This window comes from Filicampus tigris, chromosome 18 (genome assembly GCF_054856515.1).
Source record: "Filicampus tigris isolate MCC_2025a chromosome 18, RoL_Ftig_1.0, whole genome shotgun sequence".
In the NCBI taxonomy this organism is placed as follows: Eukaryota; Metazoa; Chordata; class Actinopteri; order Syngnathiformes; family Syngnathidae; genus Filicampus; species Filicampus tigris.
The window spans coordinates 9682663-9699647 of record NC_141234.1 but is presented as its reverse complement, the minus strand read 5'-3'; the positions used below and the strand labels follow the sequence as shown (position 1 = coordinate 9699647).

The 16985-nt window shown below is 42.9% G+C and overlaps 1 protein-coding gene across 4 annotated transcripts in view; it reads left to right on the top strand.

Moving 5' to 3' along the window:
* Positions 1-2184: 2184 nt before the first annotated feature.
* hivep1 (HIVEP zinc finger 1) overlaps positions 2185-16985 on the top strand; it is a 42657-nt gene continuing 27856 nt past the window's right edge. Inside the window, exons 1-3 of one of the 4 annotated variants that reach the window (XM_086014385.1) lie at positions 2185-2382; positions 2484-2709; positions 4598-4744. In XM_086014385.1, coding sequence (XP_085870511.1) covers positions 4705-4744 — 40 coding nt within the window. In that variant the 5' untranslated portion in view covers positions 2185-2382; positions 2484-2709; positions 4598-4704. Of the gene's footprint in view, positions 2383-2469; positions 2710-2798; positions 3045-3256; positions 3685-4597; positions 4745-16985 lie in introns of those variants that run through there. The other 3 variants (XM_086014386.1, XM_086014388.1, XM_086014387.1) reach the window with 3 other exon arrangements.

The following is a 16985-nucleotide window of genomic DNA, read 5'->3' as shown; positions in this document are numbered from 1 at the left end:
TCTCATTTTTAGATTTGATTGCATTTGAGGTATAGACCGCACGCATAGTCATTGACGTCCATCATTAGGATTTACATAATAAAATCCGCATCCATGTTTAGATCTCAGAGGACAAAGGCAGCCTTGTTCCAACACTTGCGAAATTTAAAAAAAAAAAAAAAAAAAAGTTTCTCCATTCAAATGAGCTATTTCAAGTCGTAGCTGAAGCAGGTGAGTCATAAAGTGCAAAGTGAGCCAGGAGTCCCACACTGCAGTCTGCAGGAAGCCTGTAATGCGACAGTGGGTGGCTGTCACACAATCACTTATTAATGGTAATGCCTTACTGCAGTACCCTTGCTTTGCGTTTGTATTTCTCACAACTAGCAGCAAAATAAATAAATAAATATATATATATATTTTTTTAAAAACCCTCCCGTATCTTAATTTAAACATTGTCTCATAACGTTGCATGCAGCCCAACCTCTTCACTTGAATCATCAAACGTGTTTTGAAACATAAACCATAAACAGCCACTCTATTCCTATTTCTCCTATTTCATGGTGTGTTTGTGCCGCTGTGATGACAATTTATGATATATACAGCCATTTCACAAGAGCCCATACTGTTCAGCAAAAAATAGCCTGACCTTTATGGTTGTGTGATGTGTCATCACCGGGCCAACTTATGGTGGGCATAAAGCAAGGAATATGGGCAGAGGATGAAAATAAAAACATTACGTCAGGGTGCAAAAGTGGGGAGGGACAGTGGTCCTGTGTTTAGTCTTGGACTGGACTCTCTTTTCTATTTGGGGGGTTTGCGTGGATGAAGTAGAGTTTGCATGTCCTTCCGTAGTTTGCTTGGTCTAAAATATCCATAGATGTGTTTGTGTTGTCTTAAAAGGTAATAATTAAAGGGTTTGGATTCATACACAACTGCTTCGTTTTTGAGAGGTCAATCTTCTTGGCACGCCCCCAAAATATATACCATTGGCTTATTTTTAGGGCAATATAAAGTACCATGCAAGAGTGTTATCAAACCTAATAATACACAGTTTTGACTGACATTTATTTAAGATATCTCAGAAATCATTTAATGTGGCCCGCAAAGGCAAATCATGTGCGTTGACTTTGTTTCTTGATAAAACAACCTTTATAATTGACAATTGCAAGCATGTTTTGTTACCATTTCCCCTTAAATGAATAAAAATAAAATAAAACAAATAATAGTTGGACAATTTTCATTGCCTACTGATTTCGAAACTAGTTATGCACCAATTTGTTGTGTATGTGCAATATGAGGCGATGAGACATTTCTATGGTTTCACAGTCGCACACACGGCCTTCTGAGAAAAAACGGAACTACGAAGTGGCCGGCAGACAAAATGAACTTGACGCACCTAATATAGATACAGATAGACGTCAACTGTCAAGATGCAATCTATCTTGAGGTCTGATCTATACATTATACTGCCCTCCATAATTATTGTAATCCCTGGTTAAGATGTGTTCTTTAGCTTCTAATAAATCATTTTTTGTCTAAGTAATGTAAGAATAACATTTGAAAAAAAAAAATCCCGCATTAATAAATAATGGGAATTATTTTACATCAAAACATGTGTACTACAGTTACAGGCACTCCTGATATTAATACTTTGTACAACCTCCTATTGCCAGCAAAATGGCACCTAATCTTCTCCTATAATGTTTCAAATGACGGGGGAATACCGAACGAGGGATCTTCAACCATTCCTCTTTGCAAAATCTCTCTAAATCATCCAGCAACCTGGGTCCTCTGCTCTGCACTCTCCTCTTTTGCTCACCCCACAGGTTCTCAACGGGGTTGAGGTCTGGGGACTGAGATGGCCATGGGAGGAGCTTGGGAGGTGAGTATGATTCTGCAATAAAGATTGAAATTATTTTAAGGCTTTTAACACATCTTAGCCAGGCGTGCCAATAATAAAGGATGACTATCTGTCTGTCTGTCCGTCCATCTAGTTTCAGGTTATACAATTTATCATGTTGTTAAAAATCCTAACAATACAAAATGTCCAAATGTTGACTTTAAAATCTCTACGAAAGGCCCTAGTTCGACGTCATGCCGTTACATCCAGAAAGCAAATGGCGGAAGCACACCTCGACAACTCGGGCGAATCGCTTATAATTAGTTTTCTTTCATCAGTAATGCTATTATTGAACGCGAGTGGCTGTTTACGAGCTGCTCCCTCCAGGGAATCCAGGCAGAAAGGCCCGCTCTTGTTTCCCTGCTGTGGGTTAGTGCATGGGAAAGCCCGGGCGGTGGTGGCGGAGGGGCACAACGTGACCTGACAACAAGGAACCTCCGGGAAAACCGTCAATCCTAAACTATGCGCCGAGGAGAGAGAGGATGAGGCTCCGCCAAGGGGGTGTACGCGCAACGACGTGTCACTTCGGCACCATACTTAGACAATATACACGCGCTTCTGTGACTCTTGTGTAACGTTTCTTATGTCCTTCTCCTAATTAAAGACGGATAAGAAACATGGCCGAGCACTAGCTTGGGCGAGTGAGCTAAAGTCACGGGCGCTGCGGCCATCGCGAACCTCCCGCTGGCTCTGGAGGACACCCCGTGGCTGGGAGGCGGAGAAGGGACCCCCGGTGACGTCAGTGGGCCTGTCTGTTTCCTGCAATAGAAAGTGAGGGAGAAGGTGAATGCAGAAATCCGGAGCTGAACAACCTCTTTCGTCGCTTTAAGGTGCGTTAAAAGTGTCATTAGCTAAACAACTCCCGAGAGTATCAATAAAGCAACCCGGGGTGTGCGGTTTTTGTTTTCCTGCGTGTGTTTCCCCCACCCGTGAGGGACGCTGCCCGGGTGGGTTTTTACTCTCGTGTTACAGGTCGCTTTACTCTTTGAAAGCTGCTTTCATTCGTGCTCTCGTCATGCGTGTCACCTACATAAAAGTTCACGTGGAAGCGAGGCTTTTCACGGTGTCCCGGACGACACGACGAGTGTAGTTGACTGGCGCGTGGTTGACCACTACTGCAACTTAACTCTTCATTGTGTTCGGTTGCCTTTTTGCACTATTGCGGGTAAGCTATTTGCTATTTTTCCTCATCTGTGTGCATGTGCGTGGCTGCCTGTGCCGATGTTGTGCTAAACGTGCAAGGCGCACCGTGGTTTTGTTGTCTGAAGGAAGTGTTCCATTTAGCTGTTGCAACGACAGCGAGGGGTTTTCCCTGGCTCCTCCCTCTCTTGCAGGGCGTTCACGTGTTGCAACAAAATACGCGTTTTGCCCATGCATCGCGTCGCCTCATTCCATGCTGGATTCAGCAAACGAGGAAAAAATATATATCTCAAACTGTTTTACACAACTCCCCATGAAACGTGGGAAATCGTTTCCAAATTGACGCGCACGCTCATCCATCGCAGTGCGCACAATTGCGTGCCCTTATTTTACATAATGGCTCTGATGGGTCCGCACGGCTGCGTGGAAATGCCTCATTAGTCAGGTGTTTTCCAAACACAAGCGTTCGGGCATTGCTGCCCTGATGGTGTTTTTTTCTCGGGTTAGCATCGGGGTGTTTCCTCAAACATCACGCGCACGCACGGAGGAGAGAGAGAGCGTAAGACAGGCTTGCAGACAGACAGACTGACAGGCGTGCACGTCTCTCTCCTCCGCCTCGTCAGCGTCGTGGAACCTGCTCTGGAGAATCCCAAGAGTGCGTCCAGGTGAGAGGCTCGTCGTGTGGCATGCTTGGTGGTGGCACCTCTAAATAAACGTGGCCGTATGCAGGCAGATGATGCAGACGACAGTGCTGTTCTCATCCGATGATGTCATTGCTCTAGCGCCACATGTAGCAAGTGTATGGAGAAAAAGCATCCACTTGTAGTAAGTGTTATGTAATAACGGCGGAGGGCAAACAAAGGATGGTACCTAAAGCACTGCTGCTCACTGCAATGTGCAGGTGTTGATATGTCTCAGCCGGACTTGATAGGGATGATGCAAGAAAAAGAAAGAAGCAACATGCCATTTGTTGTTATTTTTGTGATTTTTTTTTTTGTGCCTTTATCTTTCTTATGCAGGCATGCGTAGCAGCCCATTTTGCAGTTATATGTAAATTTTTTTCTCTTACATTTTTTAATCGGTTATTTTCCCTCAATCGGAATTTGCACGAAATCTTACCCTTTGTATGTGTTTTAATTTTCTAATTCTCTCAAGTTGTATCGCTCATTTATCCTGTGACCTTAAACGGGGCCACACGTGAGGATGGTTGTCCTCTGAGTCACCCTGAGCACTCATCACCATAGAGCACATCCAGCTTTTATTGTTCGCATCTTTCATCAGTGCAGAGCAACAACCTACATGTCAATCTAGCTTCCCCCCCAAAACATAACTCAGAGGGGCTGTTTGCATCTGACGCAGATACAAAGTGATATACTCACGCCTCCGTGCGACAGCGGGCCAAGCGACACTGCGCACTGCCACAGAGGACCTCTGAGAGGCAGGGCACCTGTTTGACGATGAACCTCAATCAGCGGCTCTGTCCTAGACTAGCACTCAGCTGCCAAGTGACAGAATACAAGGCTGGCATAGTGCGCCGTTTCTGCTAAACTCATTCGGGCTTGTGTGTTTTTGTTGTAGATGTATGCAGAGTTTGCAGACGACTCCGCCACAGGTCACAACTACTCTCGAGGTCCGACGGTAGCGCCCAGTTTTCCCAAGATGCACTTGTGAGCTGAGGAGGAAAGATGCCGCGTACCAAGCAGAACAACCCCAAAAATCTTAAAGGTGAGTTTGGGCCATGTCAAAAATGCTACACATGAAATCCTTCACTTGATTCGGAAAAAAAAAATACAATCGAAGGAGCAATGCTGGGGTTTGAATTTCATGGTCAGAGCTTCACGACATACCTTTTGCTTCAATCTGAGAGGGTTTCTTAATCTTAATTTACATATTAAAAATAGCTTTATGTTTTGATATATGTAATGCAGGGTAGTTCTACACCTCTGCAAATTAAATTGAAACCTGACAGTGTCTATCACAAATGTGTATTATTGTTTTTGAAAAGGTTTAATTTTTGGTACAGGTGTAATTTAGTGTACCCGATGTTGGGCCATTATTGTAGTCATTTAAAAGCGGTACTGCAATACCCAAATGAAAATGAGTTCAATGTACCGTTTTGTTAAAACAACTGTATACTTATACTGTATTGTGTAATAGTATACTATAGCATTTAAGGGAAAGAGCATATGAAAATAAATACTTATCACCTTAAAAATACATATCTAATCTGTCAAGGGGAAATTCAACGCACACTCTGCTGTAGGCGTATTTTGCCACCACTTTGTATGCTAGTTTTGGACTTTTGACATTGTCGTCACTTAATGTTGCTTTTGTTCTTGACAGTCACTTAATTTCTTTGTTGCCCGGTTGTTGTTCTGTTTGACTCTCTGGCCCTGCATCTTTTGTCGCTGTTTCTTCACTTAAGTGCTATACTTAAATTAGATGTCACTGGCTACGTTTACATGGACGCATTCACTCGGATTAAAAGCCTGATCAGAATAAAAATGCTATTTAGAATATTCTGACCCGATCAAGCCTATTCCGTGAAAATTTTATTCTGAACGAGAGGGGTGGTTTATGTCGGTTGATAATCCGATAAGCACGCACGAAAACACGTATTCCGAAATTTCGTAACAAACCGTCTTTACCGCGCGTGTGTGCGACGTCAGTAGACGTCCTGTTATTCCCGGAAAGTAGAGCGAGCCGAAAAGACACTTTAGGCGCAAGACTGAACCGGTCCATCTGCAGCTCCGTTAGGAAGCGTTAACTCGACGTTTCCGCGCAACGGGGAAAAATACGCGAAATAACGCTAACGTTTAAAGTAGAAAGGGACGAAGCGATGTTTTGTCACACGGAAGTCACAATGGCTTCTTCTTCTACAACTATTTCCGCTGTATTTCAATATATCATTTTAATCCGAACTCTGATCGGTTTAAAGAAATTGTGCCCATGTAAACATAGCCGCTGTCTTCAGGTTCGCCCCCTTCTGGTTATTATTGTTATGTAACGTATGGCGAATATGAATCTGATAATTGCACGCGGCAGCCCGCAGCAGCCTCGGCATCGTAGACCAAAGATGGCCGCCGGAGCATATGGAAGCCTCAGCATCTTGCCACCCATTGGCTGAAAGGGCTCGCGTGTTATGTTGTGAACTGATGGATTCACGTGTCAACAGACGTTTGCAGTTCGCAGATCTGGTAATTTGTAGCGTTGCATGCTGGGTGTGAAAGTATGCATTCGTCGCCATTCCCCAACACTTGGATCGGCGCCGCAAATTTCCCGATGCCTCTGAGCACCTCTTGTTGATGTTGACATATGAACTGACACTTGGTCAAACAATGGGAATGATTATGACGTGGAACTGCGCATGACACAAAGGAATTGGCAGCCGACTTGCGCTTGATGTTATTTTAATGTCAGCTTGTCCTGTGTTCCTAATGAGGGAGGCGGTGGCACTGCAGCTGCCGCAGCGTCTTGTCATTTTTGCATTCGGTGGTGATTCATCTGGACTGGGAAAGATGTTTGTTTGACAGTAATGGGTTCAAGATGGAACCTCCACATTCTGAAACTCAAGATTAAGCTTTATTCCTTTCTCCCTTTTATTTTGTGCAGTCGTTTTAGTCAAGATAATGTAACCGAAGATATGTGGTGTAAACCCAACAATACACAGGAAACACCCGTGTTTACTTCATCTGCATCTAATGTGGGGTCATTTTTATTCATTTTCAATTTCTTGCTACTTTTCAATTTGCATCACAGGCTTCCATTTTCTTCCTCAGCTCCATTTGAGGCCTTACCTTCATTAAGAAGGAAATGCGAATGGGAAGGCACGTTATCACATGCGTAAAGTCATCTGTGGGAAATGTCTTTCCATGGAAACTCTCAGAAACCTTCTCACACTCCCACGATTGCCGTCACATGATTCTGTCCCCATGTTTGAAGAACAAACTGACCTTATTTTGACCAATACAAGAACAAACTCCAGAACTTTATTTAAAGTCATCCTTTAAGTGTGTAAGAACCACCTTTTTTTTAAAATCTGAAATCCGCCTTTATACACTTAATCCCGCCTAGATTTTTCTTAAATTAGACAATGTCTAATTAGAACAAGGAGACATTTCTAATATGTCCATATAAAGGCAAGAGATTCTTACGGGACCAAAAAAAAAAAAATTCTCCTGACTCATTTTTCAATTTAGCACAGCAAATGCAACTAAAAGTGACACGAGTTGCTCTGAGGTTGCAGCAGCTCCTCCTTGGTCAGTTGCCTCGCGCTATTGTGCAGAGCATGTCGTTCACACACTTTTTCCCGGTATGTATAAATCGCCGCCTCCCGCTGCGTCTCAGCGGCCCCGACTTTCAGTATACTGATGGTTGTTCCACCACTGAGTGAGCATGCCAGTTCCTAGTTATAGGACAAGTCCTGCTGTGTCTTGAGGGCTGGTAAGCGCTTTCATAAGCCACAGGGGTTGCGATCGCCCAGACCACGTAAATTAAAGTTACCCTTATATGAAAAGCAATCGTCCTATGAAACCTCGTCACTGTTGGAACCAATCTGCCTGAAGATCTGCATCGCTGAGAAAGTTATGCAACGGTTGCTCTTTTCGTTTCATTGAACAATAATTTGGGGCTGGTGTGTTTCGAGTCCTTTAGCGCCGTCGTCTAATGCAATCTTACGTGCGAACCAACAGGAAGTAAATAAGAGCGATACAAATGTCTTCAGATGAGGCCCTTTGTGGCTGCTGAGCTGTCCGTCAAGTCTGCTGTGGTCATGCTCGAATCCCGTTTCAGACTCGAATCTGGAAACTGGGACACTGTTGAGATGTCCGGACAAACAGTGAATCTTCCAGTTGTGCTGTTCTCTGCCCCGCTTGTGGATGTCAGGCTCAAAAGCCACCTTCATGGATTCTGTTTCTGACAGTTTGGGTAGAAACATGCACAGGATGTAATATTTTCTTATTTTATTTTATTTATTTATTTTTTTAGGACTACTGATCCCGAACAACAGCCACTTTCACCTTTGTTTTAATTGAACAAATTCCAATTGAATAAGTGAGTGGTGTAAACACACACAGTGCATCAGTCCACATAGTCCTTGAGTGAGATACACACAAAGGTGAGAATGTAATAAGACGTTTGGCCCTTCATAGATGAATGTACAATTTTTTTTTCATTCTTTTGCTCACTTAGAGGTCGCGGGCCTTTAGTCCTGCACATGATTTGCGGCGATCATGAACTTTGAGTTAGTGACCTGTGCACAACTGGCAGATTGGTTGGAACGTCGTCTGTTGTTTTTGACGAATCCACTGGTTACTTGAGCAGAGCATTCCCGGCTGTATTTCGGACCAAATCATAATAAACGATCACGCACTGTAAACACCAGCAAGGGGGGAATTGTCCGCTGAGTTTGACTGCGCATTCCGATGGTCGTTTTTTTTCAGTTCTAAGGAAGGAAAATCCTGGTCACAGGCGACAAAGGAATCATGTGCAATCGGCAGTAAGTTTAGAGGCACAATATGGTCTTCATTTGGCAAAAAAAAAAAAAAGATTTAGTGTTTCATGTCTTGTGAGTCACTCATTTTAGTGAAAACAACCTAGTACTACCGGTACTAACTTTTTTTTTTTTTTTTTTTTAGTTTTACGATTCTCTACCCAATTTGCATTTGAGCATTTAAAAGAATTTCACAAGCCAATAAGCAGAAGTCACAAAGCGTCCATTTTCACAGCAACTCAAATGTTATTATCCATGTTCCCTCCAGTGTGTATTTTTCCTCTCTGACGTACTTTGCGGGTAACAATGCAGAAATTTCGGAACTCCTGCAGCCCCCCTCACCCTCTTTGTGTTTACTTTTGTCAAACAGCTGGTCTCTAAGCAGCTCAAGCCAAACACCCAGTGGTTCCCCCCCCCTCAAACAGAATCTCTCTCTTTCTCTCTCTGTGGACATTAGCAGCAACACTTAGCTCATGGCTGGCAGGCAAACATTAAGTGGGTGAAATAAGTGTTTCCCAAAAATGAACACAACAAACACTTAGACCCTTTAACAAAATTCCAGTTTATTTAAAGTGACAAATACAAAATAATGCTGCTAGCATTTTTTTATTTTATTTTTTAATATCTGCGTGGTTTAGTGGGAGGAAATTTCAGATTTATGGAATGAGTATACAACGTGCTGCAGTTTGTTGACCTGTCTGGCAACAATTTAAACGGCTATAAATGTCTTTATTGTCGTGATTGGAGTTTGCGGTGGATTACAGCTGCACAGCAGAGTATGAAGAGGTGTTTTTAATAGTTAGTAGAGAAAGGATTCATGTGATGACTGTTTTAGGTGTGTGATTCTTAAAAAAAAAAAAAAAAAAAAAAAGCAGACACCTCTGGTGACATTCTGGCTTGAGTCTGCAACGCAAATGCCGGTGGGGACGTGGTTCGCGTCAGCCTGGGTGGTCTGTGTTTTCCCAGACCTGCTGAAGAGGCGTCTAGAATGTTCCTTTCATTCTGGAAAGTTCTAAGTTAGGACCTGTACCATTTCTGGTGGTTGTTGTCACAAAACTTGGCGGCAGGTGGCTCTAGTCAATGCAAGTAGTGTGGCGTTAACGGAACTGATTGTGCTTTTGATTAATTTATTTTTTTTGGGCAAATTGAGTAAAGGATAGATCTCATATTTTTATTTGTTACGGGGCAAGTGTTGTTTAAGGAATGATCTTAGTCACACGTTTTTTTTTTTTTTACAGCATTTTCAAATGGAGGCAGAACTTAATTTGGATGCCACTTTCAACTCTGTGGCGTTTTGTCATGCGCCTGTGCAACGTTTGTTTTTTTATCTGCGACCCAAGTGCCCTGAATTGTTTATGGAACGAACCGTGCATCCCGCGCTCGTCGTATAAAAAGCTTCTCTCGCTCAACAGCTTTAGGATGGTGCGTGATGAATGCTCAACAACTGTGAAAGGGGCTGTTTTTAACAAGGTGGAAAATGTTCACTCTCTAAAGCCAAACGCGCATAGACACCGAAGATGCCCAATAATATTTACGTAGATAAATTGTTTAACCTTACGGATCTGATTACGGTTAATGTTTAGAGCCATGATTTACTGTGAAATCATGAATGCTTTCCGTCGTTGCAAGTATAATTGAAAACAGTGCAGATTTCCATCTATAAGGTTCTGGCTCAGTAAATTTCAACAACTTTTGCTGTTAATGATTAACTTTTTGCTGACCATGGCTAAATAAGCAGTTAAATCAACTACAGTGGAAAGTCTGAGGTTGAGCGCAGCTCATTACGGGATTTGTTTTGTATAGAAATGTTTTTATTATTGAAAATAGTCAGGGTAAAAAATTATTAATTAATATTATCAATGTATTAATTAAAAATTACTTATTAAAACAAATATTAATATAGTAATTCGAAATTATAAAAGCTTTACTAAGGGTGCAGGTCATTCCATCCAGCATCTTATAACATTTTTAATTTAATTTGACTTCATCAAGCGCCATGAATCAGAGCTGTCTCCTCTAACGTAAAGATGGCCTGACAGCCGCCCTAATTTGGAGACATAAGTGTCCTTTAGCCCCTCAAAGAAGGTCAGCCTGTTTTTTCTCCGTCTCATGCATTGATTCTGACGTGTATCAGAGGTCAATGGTAAAGAGTCAAATTTTAATCTGCTCTCTTTTTTTTTTTTTTTTTAACGCAACACGTCAGGTCATTCAAGTAAACAAACATTTGGCTTATGTAAATGCCCTCGGCCGTGGAAATGAAAGGGTTAAACAGCCTGGCCTTGTTGAATGGATTTTTACATGTTGTGTCACGCTCAGGCAGCCAAACCAGTGTTTCCGTACGGGCCCTTCAAATTACAGTGTGTGAATGCAGCAAGATTCTCACAAAGGGAAGTTCTCTCCCAGAGGCAGGAATAAACCTGGGTTTTAGCAACAGTAACTACAACAGACGGGCAGGAACGAGTTTGGGGAAGTCTGCTCTGAGCGGAGGTATAACCTCACAAAAGCTTTCGCTTTGACAGAGAGGCAGAGCGAGGGCGGGGAGGCTGGAATTTAGAAAACGTTAACGTTTGAGTACGCACAACTGAGCGTGGTGGAAAAATGCAAGGCCGCTGCTCACTTTGTCATTCTGAAATGGGGGGGTTAATGTCTCGTCATTCTCACAAAGTACTTTGCACTGCGCGCTACCTTTTAAATGGCACTTCAAACACTGAACGTCATCCATTTTGGAGGAATGGGATTATTATTATCGTAGAACAGCTTTATTTTTTTTTTGTCATTTAATTGTGATTGGCAAATGGGAGTTACCCGCCAGCCCTGAGGGGCAAAGAACCTCCCTAACATCTGGTGACATCTGGTTTCGAGGAAACCAATTTGTCACTTTTCTACTTGGCGCATACTTGGAATAGCCGAGCAGGTTTTCATTCTTTCGAGCTTGGTCACTTGAGTTTGAGTTTCTATTTGTACCTGCCTAGCAGCCACAACATTAGCCCGTATTGAAAATAGTTTCTTTCAATATTCTGCCTTTCACAAAGACTTCATTTATCGCTTTCCTTATTAGTGTGTTTGCATTGCATCACTACGATAAAAGTGAGGCAACTCTAGACCACTGTAAACGAAACCTACAAATCGTTTTAAAAAAATGAATTCCTCTTTAAAGTGTTGCTCAAAAATGTTTTTTTTTTTTTTTTTTAAATATACTGCTTTAATCAGCTATTGTAGTGTACATAAAAATAAGTTAGCTCATTTTTTTTTCCTCATCATGTTGACTGCTCTGTGGTCAACCTCATACTTAATTATAGTACTAGTAATATTCTGTTAAGTGTACCACATGATGCTTCCGATAAAACCACTAATGTCCAGATGCCCTTTCAATATTATGTTTCAATGTGTCTGTCAATTTCTATTTGTTCAGTTCTGTCTCTGTCACCTTATTGACGTCGTCTTCCGCCTGCCACGTTTCCTCTGCGCAAACTCGCAACTTGAACTACCGTTTATTTATTGAACTCTAGTGGCTAATACCAAAGCCAAACCACATTCCTGCTCGTGCGTACAAGGTATTGCATGTGTGTTCCCGGTGTGTGATAAGTGGCAACACATTGCTGAGTTTCAAAACAGGCTTTTTTTTTTTTTTTTTAACCATTATTCAAGTAGAGTGAGTTTGTCCTCTCAGGCATGAATGTAGTGAGATGACCTGTCGGGTCAGCGTTTGTGTGCGCGCGCGTGCACGCGTGTGTCCTTGGCTGCCTCGCGGAGTGAGTAACAAAGCACTGCGGCCCAGTCAGTCAAATTATTAGGCTTAAACTTTTCAAAGTGAAGCATTAGTGAAGGGCTCAAGGCGAGCCGAGTCAAATTGGAGCTAACGAACGGTGACCTTCTCGTTCTTGTTAGTCTCGTACGCCTGAGTTTGCACACGCATGCACCTTCTCCCCTCCCCAGGTGAGCTGCTCCCGCCTGGAGAGCCGCTTCCTGGAAACTCGGTTGAGCCGCATTGATGTTGGCAACTCGGAAAGGTGAGCGCTGGCGTAGGAGTCGGAATGATGAGAGGAAAATCGAGTTGGGAGCCAAACAGGATTTGTCCGCGCTGACGTCAGCAAAGAGGCTGGAGAGTAGTGGAAGAAAATCTCCCCGTGGTGCGATGCCGGGACTGGATGTCGCATTTTTTTTTGGGGGGGGGAGCTGTGTGCGTGACACATTGCGGGGGTGGAGAGCTCATACACACTCGCGCTCATACTGTACGTCATCTCTATCGAAATACCCTTACAAAAACTTTCTCCGCGAGATTGATGCCGCTGAATGCGTTTTTGTATGGTTGAGGGGAAAATGTGAGGAGGTAAGAGAAAAAGTTTCAAACTGCTCAATATTTAAAAAAAAAAAAAAAAAAGAGCAGTAAAGCTAGCACCGGAAACCCTTTAAAAGGGTGATTGTGTTGGGGTGCTTTTGTGTGTGTGTGTGTGTGTGTGTGTGTGTGTACAAAGCTGGCATTGCTTAATGGCTTGCACAAGCAAAGCCCAATGAAGGGGTTGCCAGGGAAACAGAGCAGCATGAGTCTCGGGCTGCAGGTGCTGTTCCTTGTGTCTTACTGCTGGAACCTCCTACGAGTCGGGGAGGCGAGAGTGAGGGTTTAAAAGACGAGTGAAGGCGTTACGGGGGGGGAAGTGCAATGAGCTAAAATGATTTTGAGGGAAGTGTCGCAATATTGTGGTTGTAATACCACCTAAAAATGTGGTGAAGGTTTGAGGAGATGTGCACGGTGAAGCGCCGCGCAGTGCCAGAAATTCATTTGATGATGTGTTATGTTGCGGCAAGAGACCAAAAACAACTGTCAGAGAATTTGGAGGGAAAACGCTCACAACAATGCTGTCTATTGAAGACGCAGTGGCTGGCACAGTGAGGTCCGGGGTTTGACCGAGGCCGCTGTGGAACAATTGCTGAATGTGGCCATGTCAGTTCAAATCGGAGGGGAAAACCACCTTCTTCCCGCTCGATCCTGTCAACCGCAGAGGGAGTGAGAGACGCATGCCTTGCTGTTAAATCCCCTTTTCTGTACTCACTCGCATCATACATTGATTCATCAGGCTGTGTTTTGCAGGTCACTTTGCCGTGGCACACTTTGTAATGGTAATCCCTAGTCTGCTTTTCGTTTTGTGGGTTGTGTAGGTGGACTGGCCATAGCTTTGCCGGCTACGTAAATAATGATATCATACCAGCCCGACAGAGAATGTTTTCAATGAAGAATGAAATCAACCCAAAGTTTTCTTTACAATAATATGTTCTATTAGCTTCCATTAGTCTAAACACTTCATTCTGATTAATATTGCACTTGTGGAATATGAGTTAAGGAGCAAAATCCACCCGTTTTTAGCTATCTCAGGGGGCGGCCATTTTGTCACTTGCTGTCGACTGAAAATGACATCACAAGCTGCTCAGGTAACAACCAATCACGGCTCGCCTGTTTTCTGAAGTTGAGCCATGATTGGTCGTTATCTGATACCTTAGACGCTGTGATGTCATTTTCAGTCGACAGTAAGTGACAAAATGGCCGCCCCCTGAGATAGCACACTCTCAGGTCTTGGATTGATATTCTCCCTTTCTTGAAACACTTTGTGATCTACGGAGTGTGAAGGCACTCATTGGAGACATTTTAAGAAGGTTATGAATTTCGGAGCACAACAACTAGTTTGAAATGATTAGAGAAAATTGCAGCAAGGCTTCCCCGCCCCCCTACCACCCCACCCCCCAGTTTGATGGGAGGAAATGTGCGCTGTGTTTTTGTTGATATGAAAACTGTTGAGACAATAGCTGTTTATGGTGCTACCACTAACATCTTGTCTGCTATTTCCGACAGCTGCAATTATGTTCTGCTAGTAATTTGGTATTCGGGCCCCTGCAACCAAAACAATACATGGCGCTTCTATGTTGTCTGATGAAATAAAATTGTCAATTAGTGACGATGGAATTTTTGGAAATGCCAAAGAAAATGAATTGGCGTACTTGAAATAAGTCACGCTTAAAATGGCCGCTGACCATGACTGTGAGCACGTTTCATTCACAAACTCTTTGTTGTGATTATTTCCTCTTTGTGTAGACTCAGAAGGAAATCTGTTGTTTCGTCTGAGCGAATCGGCGTGCTATCGACTGAGCCAGGAGGTGGAGGAGTGGGAGGTAGTGAATGCGTGTGTGCCTCCAAGGGTCAGCATCGGTGGAAAACCACTAGAGGGGTGAGAAGGGTGTGGGATGCCCAGACCCAGATGAGTTTAGCAGATCGATAGTGGACCACCGGAAGCCCCCAGAGAGCACATAAGTTAGCAGGATTGCCGAGCGGGGTCAGCGAGGTTGGGTCAATATTTTAAAGACGTACTCACAGTAAGCACAGACACATTTAGAGCAGGGTCAAGAGGTGCAGTCGTCACCTTAGCCATTCAGGAGTGGCGACAGCAGCGATGGTGGCCAGTCAGGTGTGGGAACATGATGCATTGTCTGATGAAGTCTTTACGATGGGAAACTTGTGCTCTTTTCCGCCCACTCGCCTGGTCTAGTGATCACACCAAGCATCCAGTGAGCCACCAGCAAGTATAGTTAGATTTTTTTTTTATAGCCCTATCAACCATAGCGGTAATGTAACTTATACCTTCCATATTGTTTTTCGTGCATCAAAGTATGGGTGATGCAAAAAAAAAAAAAGTGAAATGGAAAGCACATTTTTCATGATATTGGTCCACATGCATATCGCAATATGCACTATATTTCCTATGGAATTGTATGCTTTTATCCGAATTTGACCGGTCAGACGCCAACTGTGCATGGACATGCAATCGTTGAACATTATCTAGGGTAATTACAATTAATTAGCTAAGCATACATTGAGCTTGTTTTTTAAGCTGCATGAAAAAATAAATAAATAAAAATGTCCTTTCTTTTGGTACATGTTAAAGACTGCACTAATATCGATCGCGCAATATTCAACAACGATATCGCTCTACAGCCCTACGGTGTAGATTATGTAGCATTACGTCCATACTTTAAATTCTAAACTTGCATGCGTGGCTCAAGGCAATTCAAAAGACTGTTTTGGACAACAAGCAGTCGTTGTGCGTGTGTGTCGAGTGTCTTTAGAAAGTGGCAATTGCCATCTCCTGGCTTGGCATATTTACTACAGCTTTTATTTTGTTTTGTTCAATCGAATAGTCATCGTTTTGACACCATTGTCACGGTACACAAAAGCGACCAAAGAGATGAATAGAGTAAAATGTGCACAGGTTTAAAAGAAAAGCTTTCAAGACAAATGTGTTGACTGAAGTAAAAAGTCAAAGAGTCAGAAAGAGGACGAGGAGGTGGGGGGTGGGGGTGGGGGACGTGGTGCAAAGGGGTGCCGGCCTGCTGCCAAGGCTTAGTCCTATTTCATAACGTTGGTCTTCTCTTTCTTTCGCTGCTGTTTCCATGTGAGAAATGGGACGAGTGAAAGGGAAAGGCTCTTGGGGATTTAAAGTTGCAATTCGTCCAGGAAATAATGACTTCGGACTCCTCATCTACAAAGAAACACCCCCGCACACCTCAAGGTTGTTTGTAAATAAGATTTGAAAGTTGCCTCACCGCACGCATTGAAAACCGTGACGTCGAACTTGTTGATGTGCGACTTGATGAGGGCTGTTCCAGGTGCGCCTTGTTAAATGGTTTTGTCGTCGTCTCCGATGGGAACGGAGTGAATAAGGCCAAGCGTCAGCACTGTGTTGCTTCAGCTATGTTGTAAATGATACTTGGGGGGAAAATGTTCAGTGAAAATCAATCTGCCTGTGATTCACCGAATTAGCCAAAAGAGATCCAGTTTCATGTACACTGGCTATAAAAAGTCAACACACTCGTGTTCATATGCAAGTTTTTGTGATATAAAAAGAATCAAGAGCAATCATTTCAAAGGTATCAGTCAGGTGGAGGGTACAAAAGAATTTCCAAGGCATTAAATATACCATGGAACACAGTGAAGAATGTCATCAAGTGGAGCAAATATTGCGCAATAGTGACACTACCAAGAACTGGACGTCCCTCTAAAATGGATCAAAAGATGAGAAGAAAACTGGTTTGTTAGGCTGCCAAAAGGCAATGGAAACATTGAAGGAGCTGCAGGAAGTTCTGGCAAGTACTGGCGATTTAATACATGTGACAACAATCTCCCACCTTCTTAATATCTCGCCTATGTGGTTAGGTTGTCAAGATGAAAGCCTCATCATTTCCAATATCTTCCAAAAACACCGGAAATCTTCCACATTTTCTTCCAGAAAATGTAAATGCTGAACTTTTTTGACTTTTTTTTCAAATTGAGTTGTACTGGTGTAAGGTCAAATGAATGGTGGGAAAATTTTAAATGGATTGACCTTGTTCTTTTTTTAAATTTATTTATTTTTTTATTACATAAACCTTGAATTTGAACAGCAACATGTAGACTTTTTATATCCACTGTAAAGTTGATCAGTCATACGA